We start from the raw sequence: 24,252 nt of genomic DNA on the forward strand, positions 1-24,252 counted from the left end.
CCCAAGTCCCAATCCAGGTCCAGATTCTGCTCAACCCTTTCGCCTACCCACCCCCTGCCCGTCACGTGCGGGAGAGCTCCCAGGACTACATTTCCCAGCACGCCTCGTGGCATAGAAAGTAAGCAGTAGGGAGACGCCGGCCCGAATGGCCTCTTGGGGAATGTAGTCATTGTGTTGAAAGTTTCATCGGGGCCTGGGTCACTAAGTTCCTACACGGTGCTTCTTCGGGAACACTAGCTTGTTCAAAACTGAAATCTAGAGTGTTTTGGCTGGAAGTGAAAGGTAGTTTGGCTTAAGTGAAGAGAGTGAATATTTCAAAACCAGAAAGCCCTAATGATGAGGGCACAGTCTCTGGGAACCCCTTGAACCCTTGAACTCTCCTTGAATCTTCCCACTTGATCTGGCCTTGGCCTGAGACTATAACCATTAGGCCCAAATGCCTACCTTCATCCTCCCACTCCACCTGGCCTTGGCCTGAGGCTATAACCATTAAGCCCAAATGCCTACCTTGCCCAGTCCTCTATTGTCCAGCTGTTTCCCACCCTCAATCCTGTTTCCCATCCTTAATCCCGATCAAAATATCTATACCCTAGCTCTGTTACCCTAGCCCTTTATTGTCTGTCATTTCCATCACCCCAGACCACCCCTCAATCCCTCCCACAATCTTTGTGTATATAATCTCCTTCTTGCCTCCATGAAGTTGGTCAGATCCAATCTAGCCCGGATTGATCTGGCCCGCTTTCCTTACAGACATTGCAAGGGGTGGGATCTCTTGGGGCAGGCCTATTTGGCTAACTCTTAATAAACTTTTATCTTTTTCCCTTGGCTGAGAAAGCTTGAGTCAAATTCTTTCGGCAGGACCCGGTGTGTCGGTACTTTGGGGTGTCGAGCACCCCTCACCCCAAACCCTCTTCACTAGGTGAGAAATAACTGTGACTTTGCACTGCTAGTCAATTTAACCTCTCTGGGCTGTTTGTCTAGTACCTAGGCAATTGTCTAAGACAGGAGTGTTTAACTCGGCCTTCAGAGGGTCTGTAAACTTGGATAGAAAAAAAAATGCACCTTTATTTTCACTGAACTCAATCGAAATTTACCAGTTCCTTCAATTATGAATATAGGGAATAACTATTATTTGAAGGAGTCCATGAGGCTTCACCAGACTGACATAAAAATGTTAAATGCTCTAAGACTATACAGTTCAGAGAAGGTGCCTACCAGCACTGGTACAGGGTGTTTCTTCACCCCCAAGTTCTCTATTCTCATGAAACCACAGGTCTCTGTCCTTGGGCTGGAAAGTGCTTTGACAATCCTTGTCATGGTCAGGACCAGACACACTTTTGCCCATCCCAGAAGTCGGAGAACCTCTTTAAGAGACAGCCTGAGTGGAAATAGCACTGAACCTGGAGTCAAAAGGCCCGTGTTGAAGGCTTGGCTTTGACAATCACCAGTCAGGGGATTAGGGACAAGTCAACTGAATATGACTATGTTGTGTAGCAGATACTCCGGGCTGATCTTAGAGTCAGGAAAACCTAGTTGTGTGACCATGGGTGAGTTATTTAATCTCTCAATGGCCAAGACAAACTTCTAAGCTAAGGCTACGAGGCACAGACAAAAATCTTGGTTGAGTTGAATTGCATTCTACTACATCCCTGTCAGAAAGTTCTTTAAATCTAATGTCCAGGTCAGGCAGGTGAGGGGAAGCTCATCCTGAGATCCCAGCCCTTGAATGGACTAGCCCGTAAGATACGATTGATGTGTAACACAAGGCATACCAACATGGACCAATGGCAAGCGGTGTTTTCCTGTTCTCATGTCTATAGTCACTTTCTCAACTACATCGACCATAATTCATTTTCAGAAGAAATCCGGGCAAGTGAGTCAACCAACATGTATTTAAGCGCTGTGTTTCAGTCACTGGGCTAAGCGCTGGGGGTTGTTGTTTGTCCTACGTTCTCAAAGAGGACCATGCCATCAGGCAGGTGATGCCATGACGTGCAAGTGAATTGGATTTAAGGGAGGGCTGTGCAGAGTCACCAGCCTCACTCTCTCCTCCAGAGCCATCTGGGTCCAGTGGCAAGATACGGATCAGGACGACTGGAGAGGGCCCTGGATGCAGTAGGAGACCTTGGCCTTTAAAGAGAGGCATAAACAGACCCTGTCCTCAAGGAGCTCACAGTCTCACAGAGACAAGATGTACATAACTAGGTATAGGCAAGATAAATACAAAGTAGATGGAAGGTCATATGAAAGGAGAAGTCATTAGCAGCGGGAAGGGGGGGCGTTGTGGTGCTGATATTGGTCATTCATCATCATATTCTACCCTCATTTGTAAGACTGATGTATTTATTTTATCAGTCAGCACAAGCTGACTACCTTTCCCTACTGCCAGAATAGTCATATTCACCCACCCCCAAGGCCCCAAAGGAAATAGGACGTTTGTTTGGTAGCATGTGAAATAATCTGTTCTTTTTATATGTTTTTCCAGAAGAAAAGAGAGCAGTAGTATCCTTGGGAACTCCGAGTGGATTCTGCTTGGAGGATGTGAGCCCAAAAGCTATGGTTATGCTAACTTTAAAGATAATCATTGTTTTCTATGGCCTACTTGGCCTAAATTACTATTTATCCTGGGTAAGTCTGCCCTGAGTCAACTACCAAAATTAGACAGGCTATCTCATCTACCTCCTTTTCAAATGGCCTTTCTTCCGTTCTCATTCTCCTTGACCTCTCTTGGATATTTGATACCTCTGATCATTCACCTCTGGAAACCTTTTCCTCTTGCCTTCCATGACTCTATACTTTATGCATTCTAATTGTTCCTTTTTTCTTCATTTCCTCTTGCTTATCCTATCTCCTGACTATGACTATCCCCACAGTCCTATGACCCTTACATTCTCTCTGTACACTTTTTCCTTAGTGAACTAAACCAGTCCCATGGCTTCAGTGGTCCCCTCTCTGAATTGTTGTTGTTGTTGAGATGTCCTGTGCCATTATTGAGAGAGCAGTGATGGGAAGATTGAGATTCAAATTGAACCTCTGATTTCTGCTACCTACACAAACATGAACAAGCTCCTTAACCTCTCTGAGGTTCGAGTAACTTTCCAAGAATAAGCTATGGATGGGTTGTGATCATCAGTGGAAGGAGTTCCCACACCCATGAAATTATAGGTTTTTGAGGTATTCTTATTATTAAATATAAATCTCTAATTGTCTATGGAATATCTCCACTTGAATATTCCGCCATAAGCTGAAACTCAACATGTCCTAAGCTGAATTCATAATTTCCTTTCCATCTAACTCTTGTTACTCTGGTGGGAGTATGATCCCTTTAGATTTAAGGAGCATTGAGGATCACAAAGGATAAAGATAGGGACAATGAAAGGAAAGGTGAGGTGGTTTCCCTTACAATCCTTTTTTAAAAAAATTTATCTTTGGAGATGGGAATAGTCACATGTATGGGTGTTTGTCAAGTTCAGAATAACAATAATTTTTTTTAATTATAGAAAAAAAGAAATATTTGCATGATGCCCTTTCAGGTATCAATCAAGTATGTGGGTCTGAGACTTTGAATGGCTCAATTGCATAAGGAAAGAACAGCAGAGACAATGCACTTTGTCCTCTCTTCTCCAACAGACATTCACTACCTTTGTCTTCAGCCACTTATTTATGTAACACTGTACAGGACTCAGAGAAATGTTCTAGCGTGATCACCGTAAGTTAGGATGAGATCCCTCACCAGCCCTGAATCAGGAAGAATAGTTGAGAAGATGAAAAGCTGTCTATTTCTCAACCCCTGCCTGGGAGGTGACAAACATCAGAGCTGTGGCCCTGAGGAAACAGAATTGGAATGGCTTCTAACAGTCCTACACAAAGAATTTCTGACCTTTCTGAGAGAACATGGTAGTACTCCAGCGGAGCCTGGGGCTGGATGTGGTAGATATTAGAGCTTCCTATCAAGGAGTGTGTCTGTGGAGTCCAGAGAATCAACCTACCAGTGATGTCACACCATGTAATGAGCCAGCCCAGGAGTGGGGAGACCTTTTTGGCTCAGTCCAGCAGCAGATAGACTCATCCTGCAGAGATGCTATGCCCTGTGAGGAACAGGCACAGATGAGTCACCTGTCCCTTTCCAACACCATATCCCACAGCAAACTTTGTGAGTACTCTTTGGAGAGAGAAGGGATCGCAGCTCCACCATCATTGTGAGTTATCCTGGCCACATAGATTCCTTATGCATGTGCCTTACTACCATGGTAAATTTGTTCCCACTCTCCCTCCCAAGGATTCTGTGGGTATTTGTGGAATATGCCACAGGTGCTGGGGGCCTTTGTATCTACTGTTCTTGCTGTGATATTTGAGTATATTTCTTTTCTAAGAGCTAACTGACTATGCTTGCTAATTTTTAATGGGAAAGCACATCATTGGGAGCTTGTGAGCTATGGCGTTAGGAGTAAGTGTCAAAAAATACCAAGTATAATCACACACAGAGTTACCACTAGAACCGGAGGTAGCCACTGTCCCTTTGGAAACGTGACCTTCCAGGGCGAGTGAGAGTTGAAGGAGTGAACCTAGAGTTGGTGTTACACTTCTGTATACCCATAGTTTCATTAGTGTGAATACTCCCTTCATCAGTACAAAATGACTCCCTTAGGGTTCCTCACCCAGTGCATTCTTGCTTTGCCTTTCAGTAAATCCACTGGAGCCTCTATTCAATGTGTTAAAGATCCTCCTCTTCTTTTACTAGGGGCAGTGAGGTGGTGGAGCAGATTGAGTGATGGACTTGGGACAGAAAGACCTGAGTTCACATCCAACCAGATACACTTACTATCTCTGTGACTCTGGGCAAGTCACATATTCTGGGGAATCATAGGGATAGTGTGGTTAGCCATAGGGTGGTCAATTGAGTCCCTCCCGGAACTGATGGTCATATTGATTTGATTACCATTCCTAGAGCAAGAAGTGGAAGGAGGTGAAGGCGAGTCAATGGAATATAGAGCAAGCATGGTCTGGGGGCAGTTAGATACAGAAGTTTAGGTGAGTTTGCACTCACTCACCAATAAGCTTTTCATTAATTCTGGCCAGCCTCTTGGCTTTTCCTTCATTATCTGTCTTGACCACAGTCACCTCCACGCCAGATAAATGTTTGGACAGAGTTCCAAACCTGAGTGTATTGACTCCCCTAGGGATCCAGGTATGGTTTCAGGAAGCCCTTTATCCTTATCCTTCCCACCCTATTTCTATTCCATTCCTTCAGTGAAATACTGAATATGAAACAAACTCTTTTAGAAATGATTGACAAGGGACCTTGTGGCTTTCTGGTAGCCACCTTCCGGTAGGAGCAAGGAGTGAAGGCACCAGAGCAGAACCAGACTGACTCAGGCCCTTCCAAGTGCTGGTAGCCAAGCCCTGGAATATGTGGGGCTTTTGGGGAGGGGAAGGCAGTTTGGTTAAGTATCAGGGGCCTAGTTGTGTAGTTTCCAGCATGATAACCAAGCAACCTTCCTGAGAGGGAGGCTGGCAGATTCATAGGGCTTTTTGCCAAGGACTTCTCTCCTGGCTAATGCCTCAAGTCAAGTGATAGGAAAAAAACCAGAAATGAACCTAAGCCTGCAGTTGAATGTGGTGGTGCCTAAGCCAAGCCTAGCTTGCATATTTTACTGGCTGTAGTCAGTGTGGGAATAGGGCAGGCCTAATGTACAACATCACTGAAGAATGAGAGGCCTTATGGGTCATCTAGTACAGAGCCTTAATACAAGGGTGATAAGTGAGTCATTTACCTTGGGAAAGGAAAGCTGGAGGATGCAGAAAAAATAGACTGTATACAAATATGCCTTTGTTTCTCAAGCACACCTTTAGGATAGGGTCTGGGTACACAATTTGATCTTCTGACTTTAGGACCAAAATTAGCTCTCTATGCCTTTGTCTAAATTGGTGATAAAAACCATAAGATCATCCATTTAGATCTAGAAGGAACCTTAGAGGTCATTTGATCCAATCTGCTTATTTTATAGATGGGGAAATGGAAGCCCAGAGATGTTAAATGACTTGTCCAAAGTTACATAGGTATTAATTGACAAAGTGAGAATTTGAACCCAGAGCCTCTGACTCTGAATCAAATGTTCTTTCTCCTGTACCACTATTGCCCACAAGGTGCCAAGCATGGATCTCTAGGGCACTACACTATTAATGGGCTCAACTCTTCATCCAGTTTATAGTTACTTAACTACATTATCATCCAGCACCCATTTTTCCATAAGAGTCCCCTTTTTTCCACAAAAATACCATGAAAGTCTTTGTAAAAATGCTTTGCCAAGATCCAGGTAAACATGAATGAAATGGACTATTACTTCAGTATAAGAAATCATTAATATGGAGTATTCCAAGAAGCACAAGAAGACTTACATTAATTGATGCAAAGTGAAGAAAGCAAAACCAGTAAAACAATATATACAATGAATACAATAGTGTAAATGCAAAGAATAGCCAACCAATTGACCAACCTTGAATATCATGTAAATATAACCACCAAGCTTAGCCCCGCAGAAGAAATGAAAAAAGGTACCTCCCTATCTTTTTTGAAGAAGTGGAGACTATGGATATGGGATATTGTATATGCCATCAGATATGGTTGATGTGTTGGTAAACTTTGCTGAACTACTTTTTTTCCTATTAAAAATTTCTTTTGTTACAAGGGTTGGATCACTGGGTAGGAGAGAAGAGAAGGATATATCAAGAAATGGTGGTATAAAGGCAAAATATGGCAATGAAAATTTATTTTTTAAAAAACACAAAAATCCAGGTAGACCATACTCTTAGCATATCCCTGATCTGCCAGTGTGGTGACCATGTAAAAAAGAGAAATTAGGTTGGTCTGACATTACCTATTCCTGAGGAAGCCATATTAGTTCTTGGTAATCAGTGCTTTCTTTTTTAGATATTCACTATTCTTTTAGAATAATGTTAAAAAAATGTGTTTTGTCTCCCCCAATTAGCTCCTTGAAGGCAGCGCCTGGTCTTTTCCAGTCTCTCCAGCTGCTGATGCCTTTCTCTCTGAGATAACCTTCCATATACTTTGTATTTATCATGTATGTAGCCTCCCATTAGAATATGCCCCCCTTAAAGATGTATCGCCTAGTAGAGGGGTTGCTGGCTCAAAGGGTATGAACAGTTTAATTACTTTTCTTGCGTAATTCCAAATTGAAATTCAGAATAGTTGAGCCATTCCACAGATCGACTAACTAGAGTGGGTACCTGTCTTCCCACAGTTTCACCAGCATTGACTGTTTCCACCTTTGTTGTTTGTTGTTTTGCCAAAGTGGAATGGAATGAGGTAAAATTCGCAGAGTTGCTTTAATTTGTACTTCTCTTACAATTAGTTATTTGGAGCAAGTTCTCATGAGGTCATTTACAGTTTGCTAATCTTCTTTTAAAAACTGTTCACATTTTTTGACCCTTTATGTATGGAGAATGGCTCTTATATGTGTGTATGTTTTGGACATAGTAGACTTTCATCGGCGATGTTGATGCAAATATTTTCCCTCGGTTTACCATTTCTCTTTGAATGTTTTCTTCATTGATTCATTCCCTGTGTATCTAAAGAAGTATCTTTAGACAACTCCCCTTTTCCATTCTTTTTGTAACTGTCTATTTTTTTATCTTTAGATTTTCATTCTTGAGAGCTTCTCATCTTCTAGATTGATTTCCCCAGTAGAATTTTAGGCTGTGGGAACCTATCTCTACTTCCTATTAACACTCTGAAGGCTGTTTGCTACTTCCCCCAAATCTTCAGCATGTTAGCCTATACGTCCTCTTTCTTTAGATCACAAATTCTAAGATGGCATGGTAGCTTATGTCCAGAGTTTCTATTATTTTCACTCTAGTAACCAACTTTCTTGGTAAGAATTATATCTATACTAGAAGTTAGATTAAGATACATAGATAGATGGCAAGTTTATCAAATTTGGAGATAACACAAAGCTGGAAGGGACAGCTATCATACAGGATGGTGCAGAATCCAAAAAGACTTCTCTGCAAGCTAAAATACTGTGCTAAAACTAAGAGATGAAAATTTAACACCTGGGTTCAAAGAATCAGCTTGAAAAGTACAAGGTAGGGAAGGCTTGGCTAGAAAGAAATTTGTCTCCAAAAGTCTTGTAGGTTTTAGTGCACTACAAACTCAGAATGAGTCCAGTGTGTGATATGGCTGCCAAAGGAATTCTGTGATCTCAGGCTTCATTAAGAGACATTCATTGACCAAGTTCATCCCCAAAGAAGAAATGAGAAAATATACTTTCCTCCCTTCTTTGCAGATGTGGGGGTGGGGGTTCTAGGTGTCATACTTGGTTGATGTATTGATTAGTTTTGTTGATTTTTCTCTCTTCTCCTGCCCTTCTTTTTAAATTCTTTGTTACAAGAGATGGTTCCTGGGTAGAAGAAGGAGAGGGATGTGTTTTGAAATGAAGGTAATGTAAAAACAAAAGAAATCTTAAAAAAATTTTTTACATTTTTTTTTAATATTAAAGTCTAGGGAAGGGATCTTTCCATTGTACCGTCTGGTCAGATGACGTCTAAAGTACTGTGGTCATTTCTGAATGTCATATTTTAGAAAGGACAACGAATGATAAGCTTGAAAGTGTCATCAGAATGGTGAAGGACGTTGAGTTTGTGCTTTATGAGGATCAATTACAGGGACTGAGGATGTTTATCCTTAGAGGGTACATGATTGCTGTCTTCAAGTATTTGAAGAGATGTTATATGGAAGGATTGGGCCTATTCTGCTTGGTCCTAAAGGGCAGAATTAGGAGGAATGCATAGGAGTTACAAAGATATGAATTGAGTTTGAGGGGGTTCCAACTACCAAATATCCCAAAGTGGGAAGGGCCACCTTAGAAGGGGGTCCTTCCTCACCAGAGGTCTTTAAGCAAAGCCTGGGGCAACGCATTGTTGATGGATTCTTGTGCAGGATAGTAGGGACTCAGAGTAATAATATTAATAATAATAACTAGCTTTTATATGGTACTTTAAGGTTTGCAAAAACACTTTACATGTTATCTTATTTGATCTTTATGACAACTTGTAGAGGTAGGTGCTAGAAGTATTCTCTCCTTACAGATGAAGAAACTTAAAGATTAGATTGCCTCCGAATGTCCTTCCAACCCTGAAGTTCTTGGAAAATTCCTCGTTTTTCACCTTTTTAAAGAAGTTGCCAGGGAACTATTAGCTTCTTTGCTTTGGGCAGAGACAGCTCCAGCCTATGCCTGCCTAACTGCCGTACCCCATCACTGACATAACTCCATGATGGGTATGGAAAATCTCATACCTTAACTCATTGTCTATTTCCAGGTGTTCTCTAGAAGATGCCAAAGATTACATGAATTCTATTTCTGTCTCTGATGCTGTTCCCTTAAACGTTCTCCACTATGTTTACCCCTCTGGATCCTGTATTTCCTCATGGAGATATCCCTTCTTAATATACAGTGATACTCGGCCATCCCACCACCTTACTCCCTTTTATTTACCACTGCTCACTCATTTTGAATAAGCCTTATCCTCAGCCCACCTAGCATCAACAACACCCACCTGTCAAATAAAAATTACTTCCTTGAACAGGGATCTCTAGTTCTCTCTTTTTATTTTTTTATTCATGACACTAATACAAGGTCACGGGAGCAAGTAGCAGATAGGGATAGAGACAGGATCTGTGATTTCTTTAGTACAGGAACTCTCGGGTGAGGAAACTCTTTCCCAATGCATGCTGGCATCTTGGCATCTTCAGGAGTTATTTAGAGCAATGAGAGACCAAGCACAAGTTCACACAGCTAGTGTGAGTCAGGGGCAGAGCTCAAACCTGGGTCTTAGTGGCTCTGAGGCTGCTACTCATTAACTATCACTTCCTATAAATGCAGCTATTTTTAATGTCAGAAAACCTGACTCTTCAGAGAATATGAAGATTCAAGTTCCAGGGATCAGAAAGGGGTTGTGACTTTTATACCTTGTCTTAGGTACACCAGCCGTTTTTTGCTCTGGCAGGGTCACCTCAACATGGCCAATACCACTGTTAGGTCTCCCAACTATAATCTGTCGAGCCTTCCTTGGACAGAATGAGTCTCTTTACCTATTAGGTCATGTCCAGCAATCATGTTAAACTTAAATAGAAATGGGAGTTACTGATCCATACATAAAGATCCCTGTGGGTTACATATTAGCTTAGTTTTAAAATGCAATATTATCTGTGTTTTATTGTATTTTTATTTATTTTATAAATTATTTCCTAATTACATTTCGATCTGGTTTGGACAGCACTTAACAGTGCTGTGGGCCGCATGAGGGGTCTTATGTTTGACATCTTTACTGTACAGCATACTAAGAGACCAACAGCAGGAAATCTCATCCTTATCTCACAGATGAGGAAACTGAAGCCCAGATGGGTTAGTTGACATGAGCAATGTCAAATGGAGTCAGCAGAAAGGTAGATCTCCTGATTCCTAATCCATTGTTTCATTCTTACCAACAATACTTTTCTTTTCTTCCCCCTATTACAGAGGAAATGAGAATTTCTAGGAGCAGGATTGCTTCTTGTTTCTAAGACTCAGGACAGCCGAAGAGGAGAGACCTTTAATCTGAAGGAACAGTGAGCACCCCATCTTTCCGAGGTAACAAATGGTCGTGTTTTAAAATAAACCATACACTGATACACTTGGATTTAGGGAGGAGGTGGCTTCTCAGATTGTAGTGGAGTGTGCCTGAGTCAGGCAGCCTATGATCCTGATAAAGAGAGATTAGCTAGCTATCTAACTGGAAGGAGTTGTGGAGTGGGGAGGGCCAGAAACAATTTATTTCTTCTGTCCTCAGAGGCAGGAGAAATAACACTGGGAAAGTACCAGCCTTCCCCCTTCTAACTCAGGAGGTGGTTTCCTTCTTCCGCAGGGGAAGATGGTGACAACTCTCATTTCACTCCTTATACTTCTAAGGCAAGAATTCTGGATTGTCAGAAGACCCTGGTTCTCACCTCTGCCCTGCCATCATGGATTTGATCCCTGGGGTGTTTCCTGGGGACAAATCATTTAACTCCTCTGAGTGCTAGCTTCTGACTCCCAGATTTCCTGCTCCTAAAAGGCAGGGCTGATAGCTCTACATACAGGGTATGACAGTTAATGGCTTCAGGAGAGCTCTACACATATCACATCAACCAGTTATGTTCTTTCCATTAGGCTTTAAGTCTCATCAGAGGTATCTGGTGATGTCACAGAGCTAACCTGGGCATATTTCACTAATACTGGGCCTTGCAGAAAGAGATTTGGGGCTCAGGACATTTATCTTGCTGGGCACAGTGTACCTCCAGCCTCAATTAGATCATAAGCCCTGGGAGGATAAAGATCTTGTCTCACACTTCTTTGAATCCCCTACTGCCCTTTGAACATTAGGTAACTCAACAAATCTTTGTTGATTTACATGACAAAGAGCATTAACCCTTGGAGTCAGAAGACTTGAGTTCAAGTCTCAACCTTAACATTTTTTAACTGTGTGACTGCAGGCAAGTCACCAAACTTTTCTAGATACTTTTCCTCATTTGTAAAAGAGAGAAAACAATCCCTCCTTGCTCTCTGTGTTAGCAGTGCAGGCCCTCACTGAATGACTGGCCTATGTTTGAGATTTCATTGTACTCAGTGATGTTGGTTTGTCTCTTTCCTACTCCGAACAAAAGTCCCCTTTATCCAGACACAAGTAATTACCCACAAGCTAAATAAATGTCCTCTTTATTTTACCAAATATAATTTATCAGTTAAGTTGACATTTGTCAATTCAGTTATAGCAACTATAAATAATTCTCTTAAGACACAATTCTGGAACTTTTTAAGAATACAAGAGTAAACCAACATTGCTCCTTGCAGCCAGGTCTAAAGTACATGCACAGTTGGGGAAAGAAATCTTGGATGCATTTGCACTTTCAGGGATATTCTTTCACTCCACAGTCCCTCCTTCTTACCCTCTTATAGGAGGCCATATACCCAGGACCCGAGAGGGAGGAGGGTCCACTCACTGGCCTAAACAGGACTCTGTTGATGAGGGAAAGATGAGTTGGACAAGTTGGCCAAACTGGGAAGCTGGGAGAGGGATGACCTTGGAGGGTGTTTATTTTGCTGTTTGTGTAGAGAAGATAGGAGAGGACAGTGGAGGAGTGAGAGGGGTCAGGCTGGGGAAGCAGAGAAGACAAGTCCAAAGCAGTGATGAATTCGCTTTGCTGGACATAGCCCAGGGTAGATAGATGACCATGGAAGTCACTTCCAAATAGAATTCTAATTCTAGGACGAGTGATTGGGAATAAAGGCTTGCTCCAGAAAATTCAGTGGAAGGCCCCAGTGATGACAGTGGTATCAGTAAGAGATTGGGTTCTTGCCTAAGCAGCCCCTAGGAGGACAATCCAGGAGATGGGGGTAGGAGAAGTTGGTAGTGGAGATGTGACTGTTCTCTCCTTTACCCGCCATCCTCTTGGTTAAGAAGGAAGATTCTGTGCGAAGTCCCTAGAGCAAAGAAGCTAAGCAACACCTGCATCCAGATACCCAGATCCATACATGCATGAGTATATGCGTTCAGTTTTCCCTGGATTCCTGATCTGGTCCAGAGCAATACATGGTGGAGATGCTGAGAATCCCAGTTTCCTTTCAGAGAAAAACAGCAGCAATTGGGTGAGGTCCAGATGACCGATTCTGGATTCTCTTGGGTGCCCAGTGGGCAGGACCCTAGGAGTTGAGGGATGGGAGTGAGAGGAGGGGCAATTGGCTCTTGCTGGCTGCAGCAGGCATCCACCTGGGAGAAAAGCCAAGAACCCTGACAGAGGAAGCACGTCAGGCACCTTGGTTGTGGTCAGGGATGAGAAGAGGTAGGAGCCAAGACACAGAAAAAAGGAGAAGACTAAGTTTTGTGAAACTTGGGTTCAAGAAGCCCTCTCTCACTGCCAAGTTCAAAGGCAGGGTCTGTCTATAAGGAGAGGCTTTAGGTAGCAAAGAGATGATGTGGGGGAAAACCAAATCAGCTTCCTGGGGAGCTGGTCTAGGAGGAGACTGCTCTTCCAGGCTTTGTACAGAGTGAGTACTCAATAAATATTTGTTGGATAAATGAATAAATGAATGAAGGAATGCTCTGAGACAGAAGCTGAGGGGAAGGAAAGTGACAGTGGGGGAAGGGGAGGTGCTGCCTAGGAAACCACAGAACCTTAGTTGACTCCACGTGATTTTAAGCACAGAGGGGGAAGTAGAACTTTCTCCCCGAAACTCTCCAACCATAGAACCAGCTCCTGACCCAGCCCCTTGACTCACTCAGGGGTCAGGGTATGTTCAAATATGGACAAGGAGTGGGTGGAATGGATGGGGGGCAGGGAGGAAGAGACATGCAGCCTGTCATATGAGCCCTGAGAGGATGTGGGTATCAGTATTTGAATGACTGGAAGAATGTGTGGCTGGCAAAGGGTGACCAGGCCACTATCTGCTTCTTCCAGGGAGTGTTGGGCAATTCGAGAACAGTGGGATAGCTTCCTGGTGGTACCTAACAGTTATGGGTGAGGGACACACCAAAATGGGACCAGTTAACCCACTTCACTCTCTTTAGGGGGGCCAGATTTCAGCAGCAGAAGAGAGGGCTACAGAACAGTTGTCCCCTCCGCTCAGCTCCTTTCTTATGGTCCATTTTCAAGGAAATAAGGGGATGATTTTATTATCCCCACCAGTCAACCAAGAAAGCCAGAGCCCACCCACAAAGGGCTCCCCTATTAGTCAAACACATAGGGCTACTGAGGTTGGACTCCCTGTCCCTATTTCTCAGAAAGATGTCCCCCATCCTGCTTGGAGGCACCCACCATGAAATTGCACTTGGTGATTGTCTCAAAATTGACTCATATTGTTTTTCTCAGTCAATCTAGCCTTCCTAAATGCTCACTGTATAAACTCGGCTCGACGTATTAAAAATTCCCATTGAAAATAATGAGAATTCAATATCAAAGTGAAGTCCTAGAAAGGAGGATGGGGAGAAAACAAAAAGAAATAAAATCAAATACAAGGCGATGAAGGTGGAAGGGTGGAAGCTAGTCCCCGACATCTGTGTCTCGGTCCCCGATGAGCCAGAGAACGTGGAAGCTGAGGGCCAGGAGTCCAGTGCCTAGCAGGTCACCCAAGGCTGTCAAGTATGGGATGGAGAAGTTGTCTGGGTCCAGACCCCGGCCCCACATCCAGTGCACCATCCAGTCTGCGATATATAAGAGGATCAGCACCTGGGAAGAGAAGGGAGGCCCAGCTACATGAAACCTCTCATTTGATGGGGAGGGAACAAAGGCCACCCCATCTGGCCCACTATCAGAGGGCTTAGGTGGCCAGGCCTCAGAGCATCAAAATCTTTAGCTACAGACCATCTTGTCCAATCCTTTGCCTCTCCACAGTCCTTCCCCCACCCCCACTCACTTTTCCCAACACTACAAATACCACCCTGGACAGAAGGGTATCAACACCAATCTGGAACAGAAATGTCACAGGCATCTTATGTTAAAAAGGGCAAGGTTTTTATTTAAGGTGCTGGGATGTAACAGCTGTTCAGGTCATGTCCTGCAGTAGAAGGGAAGAGGGATCTTAGTGCTGGTGCTAATCAATCAACATGAATCTTGCTTAAATAATCACCCTTACAGCCACCTCTCCTCTTCCCAACATACAAATGTGTCCCAATCGCTCCCTTTCCTAGAAAATTATCAGTAGATACTATCTATCATCCCCTCAAAACGATCCTTTGTCCTTCCTCAGCCAAACTCTTAGGAAAAAAACAGTCTACACCTGTTGCCTACACATTCTCTCCTCTCACTCACTCCTCAGCCCTTTGCAGTCTGGCTCCTGGCCTCATCTCTCAACTGAAACTGCTCTCTCCAACATTACCCAATGATCCCTTAATCGCCAAATCTCCTGGCCCCTTGTCAGTCCTCTTTCTTGGCTTCTCTGCAGCATCTGACACTGCTGACCACCTTCTTCTGGAGACTGTCTCCTCTCTGGGTTCTCACACCATTACTCTGTACCTTTCCTCCTGTCTGACCACTCTTCAGTCTCCTTTGCTGTATCAAAATGTCCCTTGAATGCTGGTATGCTTGAAGGTTTGATCCTGGGCCCTCTTCTCTTTCTACATGCTCTTATTCTCCCATGCATTCAATGTTCATTTCTACATAAATTATTCCCAGATTTATATAGCTCTTTCCTAAGCTCCAGACCTGCATCACCAACTAGGTATTGGATATTATGAAATATATGTCCTATAGACATCTCAAAATCAACACATTATCTTTCTATCCAAACACTGCCATCCTTCCTGTTATGCAGATTCATAACTTTGGTATTCTCACCCCACATATCCAATCAGTTGCCAAATCTTGTCATTTCTACTTCTAAAATAACCTTTTTTCCCCCCAAACCTTCTAGGGTACAGAATTAGTTTTTATCTATTTCAGGCCTGCTTATAGCACAAAGTAAATCAGCAGCATTCTGAGGCAAATTAGGAAAAATAAGTAACATCTTTCACAGTAGAAAGGGGGAGAGAGGGGGGAATCATACAAGAGAGAAAAAGGAGGACTCTGGGGGAGTATTTGCCATGCAGCTGGCAGGGTGTGCTTGTTACTGGAATGAGAAGATGTTCCTGTTCAAGGGCAGGAGACAAGGGGAGGTGGCCGACTACTTTTGCAATCATGAAAGAGGACCCTTCAGACAAAACTTGAGGGTTTAGATACCAATCATAACAATAGCTAACATTTATACGGCACCTACTATGTGCCAGGCACGGTGATAAATGTTTTCTTTACGATTATGGTTTCATTTGATCCTCACAACAACCCTGGGAGGTAGGGGCTATTATTATCACTAAACAAAATTCTGGCCATCATTCAAGGTCTAGCTCAGATGTTACCTACTTCAAGGGCCCTTCCCTGATGACCTCAGATGAAAAACCCCTTCTTACTTTTCACTCCAATAATGGAATTCCATCCACTTACAGGACAGTTCTAACACACTGCCTTGTATTATAGAGGTCTGTATTTGTTTCTTAGCTCTTTCACTGGACTATAAATAACCAGAGAGTAGGAGCTGTGTCTCAGGCAAATGGAAATTATCTCTTTCTCCTCAAATTTCTAAGCATTTTGCCTAAAGCTTCGTAACAAAATTATTAGTGCACCTTCCTTTATTTCTAGCACTCACCACAGCGACTTGCACATTGCTTATGACTAATAAATACCTGTACAATTGAATAAGATATCTTTGCTTAATTGAATCATGTGTGAGACTGGCTATTTTACATTCATCACATTTGCAAGTTTCTGTCTAGAATGAATCTGTGATGCTAAGTTGGGAGCTCTGACTGAAGGCTTTTTCACATTCCTGACACTTATACATTCTCTCCTCTGTGAGAGTTCTGTGATGACGAATAAGTAATGAGCTCTGATTGAAGCTTTTCTCACATTTGCTGCACTTATATGGTTTCTCTCCCATGTGAATTTTCTCATGTTGAATAAAGGATGAGCGCTGACCAAAAGATTTCTCATATTCTTAACATCCATAGGGTTTTCCTCCTGTATGAATTCTCTGATGCTGAATAACTGGGAACTCCAACTGAAGTCCTTTCTACATTCATTACATTTATAGGTCTTTCTCCAGTATGGAATCTCTGATGGTGGATAAGTAGTGACCTGCATCTAAAGTTTTTCCCACATTCATTACTGATAGGGTTTTTCTCCAATGTGAGTTCTCTGATGTTCAATATGAACTTTATTATTTGGGGGGCTTTTGGCATGGACAAGCATACTTATGAGGTCTCCTTCCTTTACTCTCTCTCTGGTAGGTAACAAGACTTGAGGTCACACCCAAGTTTCTCCCATATTTATTACATTTATGGGTTTTTTTCCCCCCTCTGGCAATTTTCTTTTTACCCATTTTCAGTCACTGGGTTGGAATGTTTCTTTTGGGAAGGGGATTTCTTCAAAATCACTTTTTTGGTTCCTCTGATAATTCTTCATTTTTCCTTCATATTCATAACCATTCTTTATGAACATTTCTGAAGTTGCTCCACGTGAGTCTGTATCTTCCAAAGAGGCCACTTTTCACATAAATGCCTGACCTCAGTTAATACCCTGGGATCTGAGCAGGAGCCTCTTGAGATCTCTTGCTTCTCAGTTCCCTGCAAATCTAGGACCTATAGCTCTTTCCCTTGCTCCAGCTGGGAGATCAGGTTTAGAGGCTGGAAAACCCAGGGAGGGCTTTGTCCTTCAGGCATTTATCAGTTGTGTCCGACTCTTTATGACCCCATTTTGGGGTTTTCTTGGCAAAGATACTGGAGTGGTTTGCCATTTTCTTCTCCAGCTCATGTACAGATGAGGAAATTAAGGCAAACAAGGTTAAGTGACCTGCCCAGAGTCACACAGCTAAGTGTCTGAGGCTGGATTTGAACTCAGGAAGATAAGTCTTCCTGATTCCAAGCCCAGGACTCTATCCACTGCACCATCTACCTGCCTAGGGAGTTCAGTTTCCCATAATTCTTCAGCATCACATCCCTTTGAAAAGAGTCCAGATGTTTCATTCTTTTCTTGTGAAGTACACAGTCACATGATGGAAAGTCACCATCCGGGGAAGACAATGGTGGTGGGACATTTCTCCAAGACCACATGCGGTTCTATAAGGAGTCTGATAAAAACTATAATTCTTATGGGGCCCCTGGCCCTGGGACTACAGGGATCCTAGGGATTTTTCATGGCCTTATCCACCTCAGGGAAAGTTCCATTCAACAAACTAAATGCAAAGCACTGTTCCAGGAACTGAGGATACAAAGAGAGATACCACAAAGACCCTGTTTCTCAAGGAGCATGCAATCTCTTAAGGGAAAATGTGTACAGAAAAAGCTATGCTACAAGGGACAGTGAAATAAATGCAAAGGAGAAAGTGCTATGAGAAATCTGAGGAGGGAGAGAAAATTTTCACTTGACAAGGAAGGTCCCATAGATAGCAGAAAGAGCACTAGACTTGGAATGAGGAGAATAGGGTCTTACTAGTCTCTCATAGTTACTAGTTATAACCTTGGGTAAGGCACTTTCCATTCTAGGCCTCTATTTTCTCCTCCTCGGTAAAATGATGATCTTGGACAACAGAGGAATGGTGGCTCAGTGGACAGAGTACTGGACTTGGAACCAGGAAGACTCCTCTGACACTTACAAAATGAGATTCTAGGCTCATAGATTCAGAGCCAGAAAGGACCTCACAGAAGAAGAAACTGAAACTAAGAGAGATGGGGTGCCTGGCCTGTGGTCACAGCAGCTGTAAGTGGCAGATCTCAGATTCCAACTCAAGGCCAATCTTCGGGAGCCATGTTACCTGCCTCGGGATCTCAAGGGCCCCGGCCTGCTCTAGTTCTGTGTTCTGTGAACGACTAAGGGAAGCTCATCTATCGGTACTTCGAAGACTCTGTTTCTAGTAATCAAAGGTCAATAATGAGGATAGGTAGGGGAACCACAGAGATCAATAATCTATTGTATGTGCCAGGGAGAATGACGGAGAGGCAACAGACTAGAGATGGAAGAAGGAACAGGTAACATTAGGGACAGGTGCTTAACAGCGAGCAGAGGAGACATAGGGGAGAGACATGAGCACCCCTTCACTCAAATGTGGCTGACGAGAGAACTGTCATTCCATGATCACTTTTGAATGTAAATTCTGAACATTTTTATTTCATTATCAAATCAGATAATCTATAAAGTGTTTTGCAAACCTAAACGAGATGAATGTTGTTGCTGTTTGGTTATTTCAGCTGTCTGACTCTGTGACCTCAACTGGGGTTTTCTTGGCAAAGATACTGGAATGGTTTGCCATTTCCTTCTCTAGCTCATTTTTTGCAGATAAGGAAACTGAGGCAAACGGGGTTAAGTGACTTGCTAGGTCACACAGCTACTAAGTGTTTGAGTCCAGATTTGAACTCACAAGGATGAGCCTTCCTTACTTACTCCTTACAGGCCCCGCACTCTATCTACTGTGCTACCTGGGTGCCCTATATAAATGTGAACTCTTATATTATTTTTTCTTTCTCTCTGCAGAGAAAGGCAGCTGGAGTTAAGAGAAGCTGGATTCAAATTCCTCATTACTCCCTATTTATTTAGGCAAATCATTACACTGTTCTGAGCGTGGGGTTCCCCATCTGTAAAACAAGGGGGTTGGACTTGGTAAATGGCAAGGCTCCATCCATCTCTTACCCCAACTTAAATCCCTCTTGCTGCAATTCACAAGGACCTGGATTTGTCATTTCGTGTGACTGCCATCTAGGGGAGAGAAGCCCTTCTCAGGCCAGCCTCTGACATGCCTTTCCTCAGTGAGCTCCCTGGGATTCAAAGGGAGAGGCAGAGAGGGAGGGATGTAGGCAACTTACCATTCAACATTCAACATTCTCACTAGCGGTAGCAGCAGAATCACCACTTGTAAAGCTGCTACCGTCACTACTCAGGGTCATCAGAATCTGATAAGTCCAAGCTTCCTTCCCTCATGCACTCAGCTGTGGGCTCAGGAAACAAGAACTTATTTTTAACATTTGCTGTAGCAAAATAGGATTAGGAAGTGAAGATAGCTACAAAATTATGGCCGATTGGTGCAATAGCAAGTTCTATTCGGGTTACTTGTCCCTCTGGATGACTTAAACCAGGTGACCTTGGTCAGGTCCTTCCCCCTTCTCTGCATCTGTTTCCTTATCTTTAAGATGAGGGGGTGGGCTAGACGGTCTTGAAGGTCGCTTCTGTGTACAAATCCCATGAGTGGTGTTCCTGCCTCCCCTTCCTTTCTGTACCTAATTCACAAGGCTTATAACTCTTGTATATTGTAGACTTTGCCTACCCTTTGGATTCTCTAAATAGTTAAGCATCAGTATAAGAACTAGGTGGGTTCTTTTTTTGGGCAGGGCAGTTGGGATTAAGTGACTTGCCCAAGGTCACACAGCTAGTACATGTGTCAAGTGTCTGAGGCCAGATTTGAACTCAGGTCCTCCTGACTCCAGGGCCAGTGCTCTACTCACTGCGCCACCTAGCTGCCCCAAACTAGGTGGGTTTTAAACATCTGGGTTCAAATAAAGTCACTAGGGAGAGATTTACTTTGTAAATATTGTGGTTATGAAAATTTCATCCCCAGGGCCCTCAGATGAAGGAACTGAAGTCAGAGCTGTTACCTGTTTTAAGGTAGGCACGGCCCCCTCCCCTCGTCCCCTCCTCGCTCCCCATGGAAGCCAGGAGTCTTCCTCACTTGCTGCTGTGCACGGCCCTCTGCTGTCCCTGGCCAACCACGTGTAACCTCACACCCTTCTTGGCAGCTGCAGAGGAAGCCCATATAAAGAGAGTGGTTCAAAAGCCGGGGGACTGTGTCCTGGGGAAGAGAATGCAGCTGTTCCCACATTCCAGCCAGGGACTTGTGTCAGCTCCAGAACAGAGGGCCTGTAACCAGGAAGGAACCTTCAGAGAGGATGAGGCAGCAAGGGCTTTTGGGAATCAGCACCCTCTCCCAACTGTCCTTTGTTGCTGTTGTTCAGACATCCGTGACCCCACAGACTTTCTGTTCATAGGGTCTTCTTGGCAAAGATACTGGAGTGGTTTGCCATTTCCTTCTCCAGTGTGTGCCCATTTTACAGTTGAGGAACTGAATCCACAGCTAGTAAGTGTCTGAGGATGGATTTGAATTCAAGTCTTCTCTATCCTCTGTGCCACCTAGCTGCCCAACTCCCTAGTGAAGTACAGAGAAGTCAGTCTCCCCAAGATGGTCCCAACAGGGCTATGGGCTCATTCTCCCAGCCCAGGTCAAAGGAAGTGGACAATGAAAAAAAAATTTAGGAGTCAGGATACCTGGGTTATTTTCATCTTTTTTCCATCTCTCATGCAGTGCCTTGGTGTCTGCCATTTGGGGTAGGCGTGTGTGTATCTGTGTTTGAATCTCTGTGTGTGCATCTATGTGTGTCTGTGTAGGGCTTCTGGGGAGTAGTACAACCAGGACTGCAAAGCATGGTTCTTACCTGAGTTCTTTAACCTCTCGAAAGAAGCAGTCCCCAAAGAAGGCACAAGACCAGCAGGGAAGCAGCAGGGACAGTCCTGCAATCTGCCTTACCCTGTAAGCTCCCCTTCCCTCTCCCCACTCCAGCAGCCCTGTACCTGGAGCAGTGCAGCTGTCATGTAGAAGATGATGAAGATGAGGGTCAGGGTGGTGTGCCCACCCTGCATGCAGCTGATAGTATAAAGGAACACCAGATGTCCGGGCACCACGAGGAGGAAAAGGACCCGGGCTGAGCGCGAATTCACATCTGGGGAACAAGGAGGAAGACAAAGCTGAACGATCGACCTTTCTGTGAGGTCCCCCCACAAAAGAAGGGGAAAATCGAGATGGTCAAGGGGGCAGGCCTAGACCATTCCCCTTGCCTCAATAGCACCAAGTAACTGGCTCTCTAACCCAGAAATACTTAGCACCTCTCAGCTACACTCCACCAACCTCAGGTCTTCAGGTATCCCAGGGCAGTGGGAGGGATCTAACCTGCCACAACATATGGTTCCTGCTGACCATCCGGGCACCTTAGCTCAACCAGCTCCCCAAGGGAGGTTCACAGCTTCTAGCAATAAACTAGCTCAGTAATGAAGACTGTCCTTATCATAAGGAAAATTTTTCTAACACTGAGAGAAGTATAAAAAGGAATAGGCTGCTCTTGGGGCGGTGAGTTTCCTGTCACTGGAAGGTTGGTCTTCAAACAGGATGGATGAGCATTTGTTGGGGATACAAGTCAATGGGATTCGTTGTTTGGGGTGGGGCTGGATTCACTGAGCTCTGATCTGAACTCTAAGTCTGTGAATCAATGATTTGTCTCTGTGTCTTAAGTCTGGGAAATACTGAGGAATCTAGAGAAGTGAGCTTTACCGGGACTGAAGAAAGTGGTACAAGGACTCGGGCACCGCCGGGGTGCTGGCTCTGAGCTTTCCCCTGGCATCCCATTCATGTGCAGGTAGGTGGAGATTCGGCTGGCTTGGACGGCCACCAGATTGCCTCCAACACCTGCAGAGACAGGGGTTTGGGGGTGAGGGAGGCAAAGGGGCACGAGTCCCCGATTTCTCATCATCTAGTACCATGGACATTCTTCACGCCGGGCCTATGGGCAGCACCCTAAGCTAACCCTTGGAGAATAAGACACTCAGAAGAAAAGCCATCACGAAAGGAAATGGGAATTCTGTTCCTCACTTCCGGGAAGACTGCAAGGCTGATCCATGCCCCGAGCTATCTCCTCCTCTTCCACATCTTTGGGCATATACTATGTCTGCATGCTTGAGTGTCCTTGTGCAGACAGGCAAGTTTCCAAAGTATACAGACACATTTGCAGATTTCAAATACCTTTCTTCCCTATAGTGGTATGAGTCTTAAGACACATGATTAGGTCCTGTAAGATCTCAGAGCTGTGCCTCTGATCTTCTGTAGCTTGAGAGAAGCATAAAAATAGAAATAAATAGGAAAAATAGTGTTCTAAGAGATACCTACCAGGCACAGAGCACAGAGCAAGGCCCTATGTCTATGCCCCAAATCAGCAGTCAACAAACTAACGGCCCCAGGGCCAAAATGCCCTATTACCAAGAGCTATGAATGGGTTTTACATCTTTAAATACAATAAAAAAAAATTAAAATGTAACCACCATTTTTAGCTCAAATGACATACAAAATCAGGCAGCTGGTTTAAGGGTCATAGTTTGCCCACCCTTGGCCCAAGACCACATGAATAGGCCTAAGTCTCAAAATCTCAAGAGTATTCTAGATCTCTGAGATCTAGAACTGAGAATTAAGGATCTCTTCCAGGAAACGAACCTCAATAAAGTTACCTAAATCATTGTTTTTTTTTTTTGTTTTTTTTTTTTTTTTTACCACTTGGTTCTTTCCCTCAAAGCAGTTGATGCTAGGAGCTCACCATTAATCACTGGAGTGAAGACAGCCATGCCAGCAAAGTTGGGGTCAGAGACAGTCTTGTCCAGGATAAGGCCCCCTACACTGTGGGGGCATAAGAGATGAGCAGACATACAGATACATTTGAGATACTTGCTTTGGTCTCTGGGAGGTACTTCCTGACTTCAGAAGAGAACAGACCAGGTGGTTCTCTAGGGTCCCTCATTTTTTAGTTGCTACCCACCCCCCCCCCAGCACCAGGATGTAGGATCATAGCATCATAGATATGGAGCTGGGGCTTCTGGTCAATCTACTATGGATCTATTTCATCATGGTACCTGAAGTACAAATGAGCTGTACCTATGCTAGGCTAGCCAATTTTTATATCCCCCCCACCTTCCCCCACCATTCCCACTTCCTTCCCCAGATTTATAGGAGAAAGTGCTCCCCAAAAGTACCAACTACTACTAACCATAGTCTCCTGTCTTTACCCTGCCACCCCTGACCTTCTAGGACTTAAGCAGGAAGATTCTGGTAGGACCATGGACTTAAGGGGAGGGCTCTCCTTGGAACACAGACCCTACCTGCTGATGGCCATGGCAATGATGACTGGCTCCCAGCCAGAGTACAACACCTCCCGAGTGGCTGGGCTCCTCTTGGCTAGTACCACCCACACAGGCAGCAGGGCCACAAAGAAGGCACACACCAGAGGGTTGATATACGGCCGGCCCTCTGGGAAGAGGCAGACAGAGAGTCGTGGGTACTGTCACTCCTTGCCGCACAGCCATCTTCTGAAGAACCCAAACCCCAACCCCTCTTTCATCCTATCCTCATTCAGTGCCCCACATCCTTCCTCCCATTAGGGAGAATGAGATTCTGTAGCTAAAGTTGCTATTCTTGTCTAAGACTTAGAATAAGAGCAGTTTTTGGGAGGGGGCCCAAAGGCATCTCAGAAGAATGATGAATTATGCCAGGTGGCTTGGTTTTATTTTTTAGCTTGAAATCAACTGTCATCACTTCTTCAAATTAGTATAATCATAATAATACTCTATGTTTATTTGATCTTTTATACTTTTCAATGCAGTTTCAAGTCAGTTATTTCCTTTGACTCCTACCATCATCATCATCATCCCTGCCACCATAGCTCACATTTATAGACCGTTTTACGGTTTACATACCTTATCTCATTTCATCAAGACCTCTGTGAGGCAGGCAGTGTTAACCTCATTTTACAAATAAGTAAACCGTGATGGGGGAGTTGGGGGAAGCTAGGGGCCTTGGCCAAGACCGTTCAGATCTCTGGGCTCCTGCAGCC

At 44.0% G+C, this 24,252-nt stretch overlaps 1 protein-coding gene across 2 annotated transcripts in view; it reads right to left on the reverse strand.

Moving 5' to 3' along the window:
* Positions 1-11,736: 11,736 nt before the first annotated feature.
* The window catches only part of SLC41A1 (solute carrier family 41 member 1), a 36,836-nt gene continuing 24,320 nt past the window's right edge, over positions 11,737-24,252 (reverse strand). Inside the window, exons 7-11 of one of the 2 annotated variants that reach the window (XM_036757840.1) lie at positions 23,522-23,669; positions 22,963-23,042; positions 21,930-22,064; positions 21,176-21,324; positions 11,737-14,260 (exon numbers count right to left, since the gene is read on the reverse strand). In XM_036757840.1, coding sequence (XP_036613735.1) covers positions 14,075-14,260; positions 21,176-21,324; positions 21,930-22,064; positions 22,963-23,042; positions 23,522-23,669 — 698 coding nt within the window. In that variant the 3' untranslated portion in view covers positions 11,737-14,074. The remainder of the gene's footprint in view (positions 14,261-21,175; positions 21,325-21,929; positions 22,065-22,962; positions 23,043-23,521; positions 23,670-24,252) is intronic. The other variant, XM_036757841.1, reaches the window with a different exon arrangement.

The sequence above is a fragment of the Trichosurus vulpecula genome, chromosome 4 (genome assembly GCF_011100635.1).
Source record: "Trichosurus vulpecula isolate mTriVul1 chromosome 4, mTriVul1.pri, whole genome shotgun sequence".
Classification (NCBI taxonomy): Eukaryota; Metazoa; Chordata; class Mammalia; order Diprotodontia; family Phalangeridae; genus Trichosurus; species Trichosurus vulpecula.